The sequence below is a fragment of the Neolamprologus brichardi genome, chromosome 4, assembly GCF_056152115.1.
Source record: "Neolamprologus brichardi isolate AB-2024 chromosome 4, ASM5615211v1, whole genome shotgun sequence".
Lineage (NCBI taxonomy): Eukaryota > Metazoa > Chordata > Actinopteri > Cichliformes > Cichlidae > Neolamprologus > Neolamprologus brichardi.
The window spans coordinates 10148165-10165282 of record NC_142107.1 but is presented as its reverse complement, the minus strand read 5'-3'; the positions used below and the strand labels follow the sequence as shown (position 1 = coordinate 10165282).

The 17118-nt window shown below is 40.8% G+C and overlaps 2 protein-coding genes across 2 annotated transcripts; one reads left to right on the top strand and one right to left on the bottom strand.

The window, feature by feature from the left end:
* Positions 1-478: 478 nt before the first annotated feature.
* On the bottom strand, positions 479-3073 carry rnf151 (ring finger protein 151). Its single transcript, XM_006791515.3, has 4 exons — positions 2965-3073; positions 2285-2454; positions 2097-2193; positions 479-1593 (listed from the first exon to the last, which is right to left on the bottom strand). The coding sequence occupies exons 1-4, from the start codon at positions 2965-2967 to the stop codon at positions 1126-1128; spliced, it is 738 nt and encodes a 245-aa protein (XP_006791578.2). The 5' UTR covers positions 2968-3073; the 3' UTR covers positions 479-1125.
* A 395-nt stretch (positions 3074-3468) lies between these two features.
* On the top strand, positions 3469-16594 carry tbl3 (transducin beta like 3). Its single transcript, XM_087839770.1, has 23 exons — positions 3469-3619; positions 3739-3790; positions 4056-4151; positions 5420-5467; positions 5585-5726; positions 5990-6074; positions 6277-6447; positions 6527-6602; positions 6704-6800; positions 6888-7102; positions 7457-7598; positions 8523-8581; positions 8713-8819; positions 8944-9076; positions 10180-10419; positions 10564-10634; positions 11587-11743; positions 12309-12367; positions 13322-13425; positions 14242-14313; positions 14429-14587; positions 15320-15413; positions 15830-16594. The coding sequence occupies exons 1-23, from the start codon at positions 3588-3590 to the stop codon at positions 16200-16202; spliced, it is 2784 nt and encodes a 927-aa protein (XP_087695896.1). The 5' UTR covers positions 3469-3587; the 3' UTR covers positions 16203-16594.
* Positions 16595-17118: the final 524 nt, after the last annotated feature.

Here is a 17118-nt window from a genome sequence, read left to right as displayed (position 1 = left end):
GGCAAAAAACAAAACAAAAACACTAATCAGATGCCTACAGTACCATGAAAAGTATTTTCCCTCATTCCTATATTTCTCACTCTTTTTTTTTCTTTTTTGATATTTGTCACGCTTACATGTTCCGGCTCATCAAACAAATTTTAACATTAATTTCTATATAAACAATAACCTGACCCAGGTTATCGTTTATATAACAATAGGTTATATAAATGATATAAAAATAACCATAACCCAAGTACGCTTAGGCTTCATTTCATGAAATAATGGCAAGACATTCAGGATTTTCCGGCAGAGAGCAGACTTCTTGGTTACATCAATTATTGCAAGTTGTCCAGGTCCTGAAGCAGCAAAAGGGTCACAGACCATCATACTAACACCACCGTATTTGACTGTCAGTATGATCTTTTTATGAAATGCTGTGGTAGGCTCTTGCCAGATGTATCAGGACACAAACCTTCCAAAAAGTTCAACTTTGACCTTAGCTGAAGCAAGTGGGGCCTGCAGTTCTTTAGATGTTGTTCTCGGTCCTTTTATAACCTCTTGAATGAGTCGTCAATCATCTCTTGGAATTCACCACTGTTTTGAGTTTTCTCTGTTTGTCTAAAATGCTTCTCACCGTGGTTCACTGGTGTCCCAAAGCCTCAGAAATGGCTTTGTAACCCTTTCCAGACTGATGCATGTTAGTGACTTTGTTTCTGTTCTTGCAGTTTTTTTGTTTTTTTGTTTTTTAGATTGGAGCCTTTATTTGTGTGAATGCTGAAATTGACCTCAGCTTCACAAAAATGTGGTTAATCACAGTGAATTCATAAATTAACACCAGAAGAATGACTTTTTCATACAGGTCAGATAGGTTTGGCTTTTTTTTTTTTTTTTAAACTCAGAAAATGAGATCATCATTTAAAAACTGCATTTTGTATTCACTCAGGTTATCTTTTTCTAATATTAAAAACGTGTTTGTTTATTGGAAACAAAATATGCAAAAACTATTAAAATCAGGAAGAGGGCAAATACTTTTTCACAGTACTGCATATACTCAAAAACACACACCTTCAAAGAATTAAACACATACTGACTGAATTTATACACAGCAGTAGCTCAACCAGCACCACCAACTAACTCCCTTCCTCAGCAGCTGCTGCTGCTACTTGGAGTCCCACTGGAGCTGCCACTACTCTCCCCAAGGTCCTCCTCTTCCACCTCATGCAGATCGTCCATCACCTCCAGACTCTCACAGATAAGCCCTATCTGCCTTTTCATGTGGGCCATGGTGCTCTGCATCCTCCTCATCTTCCGCTGTAGGGCGGTGGCAATGGCCCTGTGATTCCTCTGCCTAGCTTCGTACTCCTGCCTCAGCTGCTTGTAGCAGTTGTGTTGAGCCTGGGTTCGATGGGAGAGTATCGTCCCACAACCCATGTGGCAAGGCTGGCGCCAGTGCTCACAGTGGTGCGCATGGGTCTCGAGGTCCCTGCGGAGGAGCTGTACCCTGCAGCCCTGGTAGGGGCAGGGGATTAGCTCATACAAACAGCTCATGCTGTGGCAGTACTGCTCTGAGAGGGGAAAGGTCTCTGCACAGCCGCGGATCTCATTCTTGCACTGTGAGACACACAGAAGAAATCATATAGTTAATAAAATGACTTGTGTTATAAATGTGCTATAAATCAGTCTGCAGGAATTGAGATAGAAGCTAATCCAAGCCATAGACGACTGAAAACAAAACAATTCTGATGCACAACCTAATCATTTCAGTCATTTATCAAGCAAAAATGTCAAACATCCAGTGGCTTTAGCTTGGATTTATATTTTTTGCTTTCCTCCATCTCAAATAAGTCATCTTGGGCTCAGAGAATTTGTCTTGATGGTGTCCTTATTATTAATAACTTAATAAAAACAGTCACAAATAAATCTGTTATTAATTTTAAAAAGTATTCATTAGGTGCTGCCAAACCTTAAAGAGATCAAAGTGACATTATAGAATATGTCCTATGAAGTGGTTCACACATGAAAATGCCAGGCAGCATCAGGCAAATACAAATGTATCCATTCTGTTAGGGCTCATAAAAAATCATGTAAAAATGTGTTCAAATTCCCTTTCCTACCTTGATCTTCAGGCGTCCAATAGATTTGCTCAGCTTGAACATGACAAAGATCAAGCTTGGGTTCACCGGCTTCCTGCAGCAGGGGCAGGTCTCCTGTCTGCAAAGGACAACTAGGAATGAGTCTCTGACCAAATAAAAAAGCCAGGTAAAACTTTTGTCCAAGGATATTGATAAGATACATTCAGTACCTTTTTAGCCACTGCAAGATGCATTTCTTGCAGAAGATGTGGTGGCACGCAGCTCTTACTGGACATCTGAGGACCCCTTGGCATATGGTGCAGATCAGATCATAGTCTGGAGTGTCCACAAACAGCTCCACATCATAACCCCCGCTCTGTGTTGACACCTCTGGGTCTGCCTAGATGTGGCCACAGTGTGTAGAAAAAACAGTATCTTATATTTCAGATATAGCTGAGACTGAAAACCATGGATCTGTGACTGTCTATAACCTCTCCACAGTATTCTCAAAATAAAAAAAGAGAGACAACAAAACAGAGCTGTTCTGGAAAGCCATATGACTGATCACATGATTACAACAAGTAAGTCTGCTCCCTTTCCAAAAATCTTTTTTTCTAACACACAAAACATTAAACAATCACAAAAAAAGATCTGAAATTATCCTCAGTGGTATTTTTACTTTGTTAAAGTACAACATATAATAAAAATGCCACAATACTCATGTATTAGTATACAATTCAAATACCAAGCAAATAATAGAGTTGATTCAAGCTATATACACAATCTGTTTTTGACCTACTGAGCATCAGTCCATAAATCTGAGATGCTAAATCTAGATTAAAATACAAACAATTAAACAAATAAATAAATATAAAACACACGCCAAAACAAAAAGCTGCCCTCTACTCACCATGGCAATCTCCTGTTTTATTTTTCTAGCGTGTTTCCATAACCCGGGGGGCTGGTTTTACTGCATATCGATCCTCTCATATGTCACACAAGTAACACACACCCGCGTTATCAATACAACACACGTGAACATTCCTGACTAAACAACGAAGGAGGGACCGCGTGTGTGCGCGCGCACGACAGATGAAAACAGTGGGCTAAACTGTAGAATCGGAGCCATAATGGGAGAGCGTCGTTTCCCTGCTGTTCTAGCACCAAACTCATGGTTCACACGGCTGCTATTGTTGTGATACTCAGGAACTACATTATAAATAAATAAATAAATAAATAAAGTATAAGCATATAGATTTGATTATTTTCCCTTGCTTTATATAAAGTTTACTGTCAAATTAAAAGTTTAAAAACCACCAGTTTTTTTGTTTGTGCGTTCATTTGTTGACAACAGAAGTCTGACCAATCACCGCGCCGTGCGCTCAGATGACGTGCAACGTGTGCGACCCTGCCGTCAACATGCGGGATGGACGGCGGTGTTGACTGTAGCCAACGTGTGACATGAGAAATAAGTAGTATACGCCGCCTGTACTCTCTACATCACTTCTTTTTGGGGCATTTCTCACGGGCAAGATGGCAAATACCAACCTTCAGTTCAAAACCAAGTGAGTTTTACTTGCTGCACGTGTGAGCTGGAGATCATGTAGCAAGCTAACACGAGCTAGGCTAAGTTGTTATATGAAGTTGTTGAATTCACTGTTGCCGTTTTCTTGTTCCTTTACAGTTATGCTGTTTCCAACAAGATCGAGCCATTTTACAAAGGGGGAAAAGTGCAGGTGGGTGCTCGGCTTTGATGTGTGTGTGTCTCTGTGTGTGAAGCTTCTATTAATGTCTTTTGTGACACTTTAGACACGTTTGTAACAATGCGCTGGTATAAAGTTGAGCGAATTGCACAAGGTATACAGGAAGTGCAGCAAAATCAAGAAAGTCCTGACTTTGTTTCTTGATAATCATGACAAACAGATGTTTTCAGAGTCTCACACATCTGTTTTAAGTCTGTATGACAATAACCAAGATCTGACCTCTCCCCTTTTGTTTCAGATCAGCAAAGATGAGAAATACATCTTTTGCACCTGTGGCTCTCGAGTCAATGTTTTGGAGATCAGCACTGGCAAGATCATTCACTGTGTTGAGCATGTGAGTTCAGCATCTAACATCAGGGGTGGGCAGTTCATTTTTACCAGAGGGCCACATGAGAACCTGTGTCTGTTGTGGAGGGCTGCGCCAAAAAAGTTGAACTGACTTCAGCTTGGCATTTCTTTCATTTTGTATAAACTGCTCCCAGTAAAAGTAGATGTTACAATGAGGCAATAATGATGAGAATTAGGTTAACTAAAAGCACGGACATTTTGTCACTGTTTATTCAACATCCCCAGAGATGGCTGTGAACAAAATGTGCATGTTTGTTCAACATTTAAAAGACTTTAAACTTGCAGCTGTAGTTTAATAACTTCATCTGCATTTGTTGATTTCTTGTTGAGTGATGGAAATCTAGTTTTGTTTTGGACTTGAACAAGTGCATTACAGTCAAGTTCTGTGTCCAAGGTTGAAATGTGAAGGGCAGCAGACAGGTGATCTCAGCAGACAGAGCATCATCTGGATTTGTTAAACTTCCATCATTCAGAATTTATGTTCACAGTGTGATTCAGCTCTTTTGCTTTGAGGAAGTTAACTATTTTAGTTATATCTAAAACATGGTTAATTTGTAGCTGTGACTTATACAACACCTCCTGGTGTCTAATTCAGTGCAAAAATACCAATTTCAGTCACTCTTTTCCTTCACCTGTCATTGTTCCTGTCACATTTAGATAGCCATCGGTTGTAATACCTGCCAGTTTGTCCCATGGCAGAAACACCCTATGCGTGCAGTTACCTCCATGAAGAAATCACTCCCTGTCTTAGTGCCTTTCAGTGAGCGCTTTGCTGGCAAGCTGCTCTGTAATATACAAAGAAGACTAACCAGGTTGTGTCGCAGACATCCCAGCTCTCCACCAGAGCCAAAGAGATAAAGTCCAAATTGTCAGCTTACCTTTTTAACTGAAAAATTAAGATTTTCCTCAGTGTCCTCAATCCCTCTTGTTACAGTTTACCTCTCCAGGTAAACTGTAACAAGAGGGATCTCAAATGCTTCTTTTTATCTCAGCGCATATTAGCACAGCAGTGCGCCAAACACTCTTTCATAAACTCCCAGTCAGAGAATGAAATACTGTGTTTTGGGGGTGGGTTTTTTTTTTGTTGTTTTTGCGATTTTGTGAACCACAAAGCATCTTTACTGTCTTTATATCAACAACCTCATTCTAACTATTGCCACTGGTGATTTATCAGTCTTCTTTCTTTTTGTGAATAAAATGTACTTCCATGTTTCCTGTCTGAATATTTTGTTGTTGTTGTTTTGTCTCCTGTAGGATGATCAAGAGGACATCACGGCATTTGCTCTCAGCTATGATGATGAGGTACAGAAATGCCTGAGTCACTTCTCATTAGATCAGTCACATTTGTGTTTTCAGTATTTTCAGCTGTCACCCTGTACAACAGGACTCAGTTAGTCTTTGCTTCGTGTCTCTCCACAGATGCTGGTAACAGCCAGCCGGGCGCTGCTGCTTAAGCAGTGGGATTGGAGGCAGGCTAAGTGCACTCGGTCCTGGAGGGCTATTCACACTGTTCCCGTAGCTACTATGACCTTTGACTCCACCTCTACTCTGCTAGCCACAGGTCAGCTACCACATGATTTATTAAAAAGAAAAGCTTCTCCCTGGTATCTGCTACGTGTGTGTGTGTGTGTGTGTGTATATATGTATATATATATATGTATGTATGTATGTATGTATATATATATATATATATATATATATATATATATATATATATATATATATATATATATATATATATATATATATATATATATATATATATATATATATATATATATTGATTGATTGATTGATTGATTGTTTCTATTTATTTACCTGCAGGTGGCTGTGATGGCACAATAAAACTTTGGGATGTGGAGAAGCAGTATTGCACTCATAACCTGAAAGGGTCATCTGGTGTTGTACAGTAAGTACACAATTATTTTAATGTGATAACTTAAAAGGGGCAATTTGGAAGTTTCAAATTGATACCAATGGGTTTATCTACCAGGAGGTTGAGAGGTAGCACTGGTGGCTGTTGGCATTTTTACAAATGCTCATATGTAGCAGGATTTAACAATAATATGAAGAAACTAGAAACAAAGGAAATATTTTGTGTCTTTGTGCAGTTTGGTCCAGTTCCACCCAAATACCGACCTGCTGCAGCTTTTCTCTTCCTCTTTGGACTGTGGCATCCGGATATGGGACCTGCGCTCCAGCCAGTGTGTGTGTGTCCTGCAGAGCCACTACAGTGCTGTGACATCTCTTAGCTTCAGTCCCGATGGTAACGCCATGGTCAGGTACTGTGATATTTTAAATCAACCTCAGACTCCTTTTTGTTTGTGTAACGCTGTGTGTTAAAGTCCTGTGCTCTTTCAGTTCTGGCAGAGACAAGATCTGCACAGTTTGGGACCTGAAAACTCGCAAAGCCAAGAGAACTGTTCCAGTCTATGAGGTAAGCTCGTCAATTTAGATTCATTTTAACTGAAATGCATTTTGTGCTCTTCATTTGGGGAGAAAAACTGGAGCTTTATTTGTGTGTATGTGATCTTACAGGCTGTGGAGGGTGTTGTAATTCTTCCTGGAAGTACAGACTTGGCTGAGATCGGAGTAAAGAGCAAGGACTTGCATTTCATTACAGCTGGAAGCAAAGGTCTGGCTGCTAAATCACCTCAAATATTTATATAAATGTCCTTTATCTCCTCTGTGTCACTCATCTTCTCTCCTTTCTTTCTCCTAGGTGTATTAAGGGTGTGGGAGGCCAGCACGGCACGTTGTGTCTACACGCAGACCCTTCCCTCCACCCTCCCCTCTTCCTCTGAGGAGGATGAGAACGACAATCCCCGCAGTCTGACATACTTGTTTCACCTGCCCGCCTCAGCTAGACTGGCCACAGTCACTGCAGAGCACAACATACTGCTGTATCAGCTGCCTGCTCTCACCACACAGCAGCAAGTGGGTACTGGGGTCACGTCTTAATGGACTGCTTAGGTCCAATACTTACATGACATCACACTACAGCTTCAAACATCTGTTAGTTGTGTCTTTTTCTTACTTTTACATACACATTAAAAATAAATCCAATTTTATGGAATTGTTTGTTTCCCTGGTACACAGAAAGAGAGAAGTAAAAAAAAATCTTACAAAAATAATAAAATATATCATCACCAGCTATGTAATTTTTATTTTAAGCATTGGTATCATCTCAGAAGGTTCACTATGTTTCTATTTTTTGCTGTTCTGTGTATCTGCGTTTTAGAATTAACCGTCACTCTCTCCTCTGTTGCTCTATTCACCCTCCCGCTTCAGTTTGTGGGCTACAGTGATGAGGTGCTGGACGTGAAGTTCCTGGGAAAAGGTGACAGTCACATCGTGGTGGCCACCAACAGCTGCCAGCTGAAGGTTTTTGAGCTGCTCACCAACAGCTGCCAGATCCTCTACGGACACACAGGTGAGTCGCCAGCAGAGGGCAGTGTGTGTATGCTTACATGTGGAAACATCTACAGTATGTGTGTTCATGTACAGCAAACTACGGTCCAGAGACATGCATGTCAGTTTAAATGGGGTTTTTGAATTGGCTGTAGGTTTGATTGTGAGTGTGAAGCTGTCGGTCTCTGTGTTGAGCCTTTGATTGGCTGATGACCTGCTTAAGATGCAGCCTGTGATAGGCTCCAGTGACCACCTCACATGGAATAAGAGAAGCACTAAAGCAGGGATGTCAAACTCATTTTACATGATGGGCCACATATAGCTCACTATGAGTGGGCCTGAGTAGTGAAACGGCTCTTTCTCTCAATGTAAATTAAGTTGAACTAAACATTTAATTCCTGAGATATCTTGTTATAGGATCAATAATTGCAATTTCAACTGTAGGACTCAGTTTTTCTGCATGATAAAGAGATGCTGATGTAGTAATTCTGGTATAATACAGATGGCAGTGATGAGGTCTTTATCAGCAGGACAAGTTGTAACATGTATCAAAATACAGTTTAAAGACCAAGATTTCACATTTTCCAAAAATGTCCAGTGGGCCGGATTGGAGTCTTTCTCTGGCTGATTCTGGCCCCCAGGCCTTATGTTTAACATCTCTGCCATATGCCAACAAGTCATCATAGTTATTTGTAGGGGATGTAACTGCAACAGACTTACAATGTACGTAATGTAGTATAGCACAAAATCTAATAATAAAAAGAAAGTAAAAGTCTAAGGACAGCTGTTTTTAAACTAAGGTTGGAAGAACAGAAATGAAGTTCTGTCAAGTTTTTGCGCAAGAATTCAGAGGTGACACAATGTGGTTGTCTCAGCTTTGGGACTTGCTGAGCAGGTTGGTAGATTTTTATCTCTGCTTATTTTTTTATCTGCTTATCTTTTTCAGATACGGTCCTCACACTGGATGTGTTCAAAAAAGGATCTCTTTTTGCAAGTTGTGCAAAGGTACGGTTAAAAGAAAGAACGAAGAATTATTTGCCATTTTGTACATATAAGTGTTGACAAGTATATATGACCAAAAGCTGCTATCCCCCCTTTATTAGGTCAGCAGTAACATTTGTATATTGCATCTGTAGGACAGGTCAGTGCGTGTGTGGCATATGGACAGTGACAGTGGTCAGGTGCGATGTGTGGCTCAGGGCTCCGGCCACACCAACGCTGTGGGCTCCATCGCCTGCTCCAGGTAACACTCCGCCTGCAAGCCTTCTAATAAGCTGGTTTTCTTTACACACGTGACAACACAGATACAAAATGAAGGGGGAAATGACTGTATGTGCATCTTCCCTTGTCTTTGTGCTTGTGCCTAGGATGAAGGCATCATTCGTTGCGACTGGTAGTCAGGACTGTACCGTGAAGGTGTGGGATCTACCTGCAGACTGCTCTGCAGAAGGAGGCATCCATCAGCTAACTGCCCGTGCCACAGAGAAAGCACATGATAAGGTACAAGGCAGAACGTTCTGGTCACAGTCCAAGAACATCTTGTCCATTTTGTCCAGCACATTAAAGTTGCAGGACAGGTTCACCACGTAGCTGCCATCTTGGGAACTGGGATGCTATTTTAAAGCTTAGGTCTAAATAAATTAAGGAGAGAGTCATAATCAGTGGTCTCTAGGATATAAAAACCACATGTAAAGAATCACCAGTCAAATCTGATTTATAAAAAAATGCTTGAAGGGTTTGCTGACTGCCCAAAATAAAATTTCATTTATCTGGTTCCCTGAGAAGTACAATTTAACTTTAGTCACTCAACATTTTGACTTGGTCAATTACTGTGACTTATAACAAGCATTCATATTATAGTTGCAGTAAGCCAAGAAAACACGAGTAAAGACTGGCCAGCTCTCTGTATTAGACTAATGGGTAAATATGTCTTATTTACCCACTTACCCACTCATCCCTTGAATTCTTTTTGTTTAAAGGCTTCACTGTGGCATCTTCAAATTTTGCAAAACACCTGACTCAGGAAGGTTAGAGGAGCCATATGACTGCGAGTCAGTAACCGTTATTTAAATATAATTTAAAACAAGAAGAATTTAGATTATGATGCTTCTTTTTTAAAGAACTCCACAGATGTTGTGTATAATAAGACACACAGACTGGTGAGTCAGCCACCAGTTATGTAAACAGCTTTAAACAAGTTGGCCTCTTCTTATAAGGAAATGCAGAAAAATTCGGGCGTGATTTCCAGTACGATGCTGGAAAGTAATCTTTCCTGCTACACCTGCCCTCATCTTACTTGGCAGCATAATAGAACAATTGAAAGCCAGTTAATAGTGTGCTATTATTTCTTCATACCAGGTTAAACCAAAATAGGATATTGGTTACTCAAGAGTAAGGTGGAACTGCAGGTGTGGCAACAGGAGTGAAGATCATGAATTTCTTTGGAAACTTTATCACATTAGTTGATCCCAATTCAGTTATTACTTCAGTCTTTTTTAAAAAAAAATAAATGTACTCATTCAGACCTTCATTTATAGGAAGCTCATCAGTTTTGTTAAAACGTCTGGTGCTTTTCTCCTCTGCCTTCCACGTCATGTCTTCAGGATGTAAACAGTGTTGCCGTATCACCCAATGACAAGCTGCTGGCTTCAGGTTCCCAGGATCGCACAGCCAAGCTGTGGTCCTTGACGGGGGAGGGAACGGTGAGCCTGCTGGGGGTGTTTCGGGGCCACCGTCGTGGCGTCTGGGCCGTTTGCTTCTCTCCTGTGGACCAAGTGCTGGCCACCACCTCTGCAGACGGCACAGCCAAGCTGTGGAGCCTGCAAGACTTCAGCTGCCTCAAGGTGGGACATTTACTATGCACGTGTCAGAATCACAGCAGTCTCGTGGTGTTGCATAGAAGTAATCATGTACAGACATTAGTGAGGTCTAATTTGTAGCTATATTGCTTCATTGTTTCTTCCCTTGTTCTTACTACTTTTTTAAAGACATTTGAGGGCCACGATGCATCGGTTCTTAAGGTCATCTTTGTGAGCCGAGGCACTCAGCTGCTCACCAGGTAAACGCACCAAACACGAAACCAAATACACACCCACGCTGCGGATGAATGTGAATGCCCAATCCAGACTTTCTCATCTTATTTCAGATATGAATCTGTCGTAGTTTGCAAAGCTTCCTCATATATAGTAAGACAATGAATTTGTAAAGTCACTTGACACTGACCTAATGAATAATTCAAGCACAAAACGACACCTAACTCATATTTATATCTAATAGATAATAGAGAACCAATATAATACCACGTGTTTAAAAAACAAAAGTGCTTTTGCACCAACAAGTTTATTTCCAAAGTGCTATGAGCTAAAAACTTGCTGTGATTTGCAGTGAGTCATTAAAAAAGTGAGGAAACAAGTGGAGGACAGAAGAATCTATCTACAGCAGGTTTGCAGTATCTGAAAGTCAGGTCGATGAGGGAAGTGAAAAATTTAGCAAATATGGGACACAGGATCTGTGAGATGCACTGGCCTTTCAGTTGATCCAACTACTGTTCACTGAAGTCTCATCAGAAATGGTCAGTGGAAGGGTAGAGTGTCAAGAAGCTGTTTTTAAGGAAGGGAGACGGGGAGAAAATGACAACGTATGCCAAATTACACGAGAACTGGACTGTAAATCAGTAACATCAGGTCTGGTGGGTTCACTCACATGTTTTGGGTCATATTGATTATTTAAAAAAAAATCTAGCTTGCCTCTTAAATCTTGGTCATACTATGTTTCATAAAGGAGACTCACATATTATAAATACATTGCTGAATGACTTGTAATCAACAAATCATTAGACAGTGGCTTCACAGTCAGACGTATCCTGATCCGTGGTCTGACTGTGGCAACATGCTCATTTCAAGGCTTCAAAGCATGACTGTGGAAACCCAACAAATGACATAATGGTAGCTATGTCAGTTTTTCATGCTGTGTCTGGTTTCCACACAGTAATTAATAATTGTTTTCCATAGTGGCTCCGATGGTTTAGTGAAGCTGTGGACCATCAAGACCAATGAGTGTGTGAAGACACTAGATGCCCACCAGGACAAAGTGTGGGGTCTCCACGCCAGTCGCAAGGATGACAAGATGGTTACTGGCTCAGCAGACTCTAACATCACCGTGTGGTCGGTAAGTAGCATTCGGCTGCTAGCCTCCAGCTGGATAGGGAATAAGAAGGGAAGGTAACGGAATAACTTTGGCCTTAAACACTTAGCAGTCAGTCTTCTAAACAAATACTGACCACCAAAACGAAGAGTTTCACTTGTTTTGCCATTAGTGTTGCTATTTTCTCTATGACTTAACCTAAAAACTGCATCACAATTATACAATGGATTTCACGGTGTAATCCACAAAGTTAAATAAAGATTGAAATGGACAATGAGAGGAAGTTTTAACTTGAAGAGTTGTTTTGGCTTTTTTAACAGTTAATAAATACTTTACATGTTCAGCAGGCACTTAACTTCACTCCTTGGTTGTTTTTTTATCACCATTTGCACCAAGTGATCAGTCAGGTAGCTGTGACAGTTGTCACAGTAGGGAGTTTACCTTCTGAAGTATCCCTTAAGAGGGATTCAGTGCACATCTTATCTAGGTGGTAATGTTTGCTTTTTTTTAAATTTATTTTCCCTTTCTGTGTTTTAAAAAAAAATGTGTGTTCAGTAGATCTACAGTTTTCTCTGTTGTGCACATCTAGGATGTGACTGAAATAGAGCTGGCAGAGGAGCAGGCGAAACAGGAAGATCAGATACTCAAGTAAGTTGCACACGACATCTCTGACAGCAAAAAGAGGGATTTACTATCGTAGAACAGGCACACCTGCACCATCCATCCTCCTCTCCACTCCGTCTGCAGGGGTGGACACACTCTTTGTTTTGCTTTTAGGCGTGTGGAAAGGATCACTCAACATCACTCAGACATGATCTGCTTCTGTTTTTCCATCTGTTTTGACATCCTGCCTGTCAGCAAGTCCCTCAGATGGTTTTTGTGATTTGCTTGGCTGTGGAGGTTCGCAGGTCAAAGCTGTCAGTAAAGTATGAGTGTGGGAGTGCGTGCTTTGCTATTCTGATAAGCACAAAAAACGTTAGGGTTTCAGGTTTGCAGTATGTGAAACAATAAAGAATTTATTTCTGTATTAAATGTTAATTTGTACTTTTAAAGAGTACATTAAAGAGACATTTCAGCTCCATGTTTTTATTCTTGCTAAAGTAGCTTTGCATAATTCCCACAAATTTCGGCCCACAGTTCATCAACTATCTGAAACAATCATTTTTAACTATATTTTCTTTCTTTATTATGTTTTACATGTTCCCTATTGATACAGACTGCCTCCCTCATGTCCATTCATATTACTCCAAAGTAATTGACAGAAAAATAAATAAATGACAGGAAAGTTCCTATGTTTGAGTCCACGGTAAATGGATAGTCTGTGCAGTGAGCTATAATAACTTTTTCTGTTATGATGGGGAAAAGAGGCCTACAGGCTGTCAGGGGGTCACTGACAATTCATTTCTCTTTTATTTCTACAATCATTAACAAAAAGAATTGAAGTTGAATTTTACTGGAATAAATATCAGCACATTTATTGAATTAATGGGAAATAAACATAAGTGATCATGATACAAATTCCCTGCAGTATGTACAGGTGTGTGCGCGTGTGTTTGTGTCTCTGCCTACGAACCCACACCTGTATGTTTGTTGTGTCTGAAGGCAGCAAGAGTTGTCCAATCTGCTCCACGGGAAGAAATATCTGAAGGCCTTGGGTCTCGCCATCTCACTGGACCAGCCTCACACCGTGCTCACTGTTATCAAAGGTACCGACTCTGTCACACAGAGCTATCACACTTTGGTCTTTAGTGTCTAACTTTGATTAGCTGTGTGCATGTAAAGTCCAAATCAGATGCTCATCTACGCCTGTCCTTTAGCTTTTCACCTGTGGTTACCTGGAATGTTGTTATTTTTCTTCTGTACGGCTGCTTTGTTTTAAACGTTGAGTCACTCGAGCACTGACGCATGCAGCTCTTGCAAACAGTGGGTCTGTGAACATATAATAACACATACCTTGTTTCTGCGCTCATTCTCTTTTGTTTAGTGACATGTAGTTAAAACTGCAGTGACATATTGTTAATCTGAAGCTGTAACGTCTCAGTATTTTGGACTTGCTGCACTACTTATTTGTGTTAGTACAAAGCAATTTCATCGAAATGGAAGAAAATGTCTTGTTTTTGTAACAGCAATGCTCATTTTTCACATCATGTTTGATTGGCTTCCACAGAGGGAGTTTTTTAGTTTGTTTGGTAGTTTAATCCTTCCACTGTTTATAGTATAATTTGAACGCACCAGGATAGTTGGACAAAAATAAAATGGTTCATAGTTGGTGTTTCACAGTTTGCTTTGGAGGTGTCTTCATGTCACTGGCTGCAAGTTTGTTTTTTTGAGAAATCATGACATTCAGATGGCACCAGACAAAACTGTGCCATTGCCAAGAACAGCCGTAAGTGAGACAAACATTGAGCTATCCACACAGCTGAATGGATGGACTCTGGGGAGAGTTTGCTGAGTCCATGTGTCAGACCCTATATGAGCAGACTGTCTGCTGACTCTGACTAGTTGTTCCATGTTGCTTCCAGCGATCCGTGAAGGAGAGAATAGCTCCGAGCTGTTGGAAAAGACGCTGCTGAAGCTTCGACAGGATCAAAAAGGTAGCCTGTTAAAAAGCGAATGACTGCCTTTTTACACAATACCAATACCTGTCATTTCAGACAGTAATACAGAAGTTTCCTTCTTTCTTTCTTCTGTTTTCTTTGATCCACTCAGAGTCACTTCTGCGCTATTGTGTGGTGTGGAACACCAACGCCAGGAACTGCCTGAATGCCCAGGCTGTCCTACAGGTGCTCCTTACACACCTGCCCCCCGAAGAGCTGCTGCAGTACCAGGGAGCCCGATCACACCTTGAGGGCCTCATTCCATACACAGGTTAGCAGGGGGGACGAGTGCTTTGACGAACAGAGACCAAAACGGCATCAGACAAAAAAGAAGAAAAAGCTTTTACTCTGATTATTTAGTCAAAGTGGCCACAGATTGATCTAAACTTTAGAAACACTCAGAAACATACAAATAAGTGTCTCATATACGGAATACAACACTAGAGTTAAAGGAATGAAAACTGGTATAGCTTGCTAAATTAAAGATAAATTCCATTCTGTGGGTAGATGGATAGATATATTTTGTTACATTTCCCACTGCAACAAAAAACAATGACAAGAATCTGCAAGTGTGACACTTTCCTTGTAGCGTTGTGTGAAAATTAGGTGTGTGCAATGTTATGTAAAGAGTTCAGACTGCAGGGGTTTGATTGTAGTATGTGGTTAACTAGAGAAACTGGATAGACAATAGAAAAAAGGATGTTTTGGTCTTTATACCATGTTTATTAAACATGATATACATGAGTACAATCAATTTTCCTACATGGAAAAAATAACTGTTGTAAATTAACAGACTTTTTAAATGGTAAATGGCCTGTATTTGTATAGCGCTTTTACTAGTCCCCCCTAGGGACCCCAAAGTGCTTTACACACCCAGTCATCCACCCATTCACACACACACACACACACTGGTGGAGGCAAGCTACAGTTGTAGCCACAGCTGCCCTGGGGCAGACTGACTTTTACTTTCTTTTTTATTTATTTATGGTCATTTTCCCCACAGAGAGACACATGCAGAGGATTGGGCGTCTGCTGCAGGCCTCCATGTTCTTGAACTACATGTGGCAGAAAATGAGAGTGGCCGGAGCGCCGTCCAGGTGAGACTCCGCTCTGAACGCTTTGACAAATCACCGCGCTGAATGTTGACTGAATCCCGGTGTTTACGAAACAACACTGGCACCTTTCTAATATCGACTCTCGTGCTGCTTGTTTGTGGTTTCAAAGCAAATTGTTATATTAAAGGAAAATTTCACCACAAAATCAGATTTAGGTTTGTGTTTATTTTGTTTTGTTTTCCAATCTAATTAGAATGAAGAACCGCTGACATGAACAGTTGTCTAAATGAGGTGTCAACTTTTAACGGCATATTTGACCGTTTGGCTCTCCAGATGTGGTGCAGGAGCAGCCTTAAACCATAGCTGGAAACATGCTCTGTGTAATTAGCTATGTGAGGTTATTAAATGAAAATATTTTTAGTTTGTCAGCCTAATTTATGCTATTATATCTTCTCCAGTATGGGCCAAGATGAAGACATGGATACGACACCTCTGGCACAGGCTCAGCCTTTCTTTGTGATCGACAAGGAGAAAAAGAGCGGCAGCGACGAGAGACGAGACGAAGGCAACGACAGCGACAGTGAACAAGACGAAGATCCAGATTCCTGTGTTGAAGATGAAGAGGAGCTCGAGGATGTCAGTGCCACCAACAAAGCCTCCACCGACAACGGGCGAGTAGAAAACGGAGCAAGCCCCAAAACTAACAGCAAGCACCACTCTGAGAGCGAGGAGAGCTCTGAAGAGGAAGACCAGGAGGAGGAAACGACAGTTAAAAAGACAAAAGGTCTCCCAGTTTCTTCGGCTCAACAGTGCCAGACTTTTGCCAGCTGACAGGAATCAGTTTGGAAACAACAGGTTTTCTTATCTCAGATTATTGGCAGCTGGAGACAGTTCAGATGTGAAATGATAACATTTGTTAGGACGGCTTCTCTACAGACTTTGAGTCATGTGCCAAAGCATCAGCTCCTCCATGCAGATTTTAATGACCCTGACTTCTTCAGACAAAAAAGAGGAAAAGGGGACGTGCAGGAGGAGGAAACCTGGACCATCTTCACACTCACCACATGCCAGTGTGTTGCTCTGCAGTAGTGCAATGTCCTGATCTACTAGCTCAACTATTTGAACACACTTTTATGTAACCCAGACAGCAGTTTCCTCATATAACCATGGAGTATTTTGTTTTGTTTTTAAAGAGGTTGTGACTGCAAATGTTAATAAAATCAACAATGTTTGATTTAAAAGGAGTCACATTTTTATTAAAATAAAATAGCTACAAAGGGAGTAAATTAAATTTGAACCCATGGCATTCACTTGATGCACAGGCGTAGAAAAAAGTGTGTCAATTCACCTATTGACACACATTCATACTAATCTGTGTCAATAGGTGAATGAGGCATGTTTTATAAAGTGCCTAAAATGCACAAGAACCAGTCCATCTGCTATGTGAGTGAGCGCCAGCATGAGTTGTGGTTTCCTGGCAGGCTTTAGATAAGGACTGCAGTTCTTGAGGATTTATGCTCGGCATGGAAAACGGCTGAAAAATGTCCTTTAGTTTAGATAGAGTTTCATCTTCCTGGTTCATCCAGGTTTTTGCAGCACAGGCCCCTGAAAGTGTAAAACCAGCTGAAGGTATGAAATCAAAAGCAGGATGTCTAAAGGTGTATTATTAGTTCCCTTATGGGAAATGTCAGTCTTGAATAAACCAGCTCAACTAGCTGTCAGCTACTCAGTAACACGAGTGCACCCA

What these genes read in the sequence shown, in the direction of transcription:
- tbl3 (XM_087839770.1), top strand. Translation starts at nt 3,588, where the DNA reads ATGGCAAATACCAACCTTCAGTTCAAAACCAA. An exon ending in AACCTTCAGTTCAAAACCAA is followed by an intron (nt 3,620 to 3,738) that starts GTGAGTTTTACT and finishes GTTCCTTTACAG; the next exon opens with TTATGCTGTTTCCAACAAGA. An exon ending in GGGTCATCTGGTGTTGTACA is followed by an intron (nt 6,075 to 6,276) that starts GTAAGTACACAA and finishes GTCTTTGTGCAG; the next exon opens with TTTGGTCCAGTTCCACCCAA.
- rnf151 (XM_006791515.3), bottom strand. An exon ending in ATCTTGCAGTGGCTAAAAAG is followed by an intron (nt 2,194 to 2,284) that starts GTACTGAATGTA and finishes TGTCCTTTGCAG; the next exon opens with ACAGGAGACCTGCCCCTGCT. An exon ending in TTGGACGCCTGAAGATCAAG is followed by an intron (nt 1,594 to 2,096) that starts GTAGGAAAGGGA and finishes TGTGTCTCACAG; the next exon opens with TGCAAGAATGAGATCCGCGG.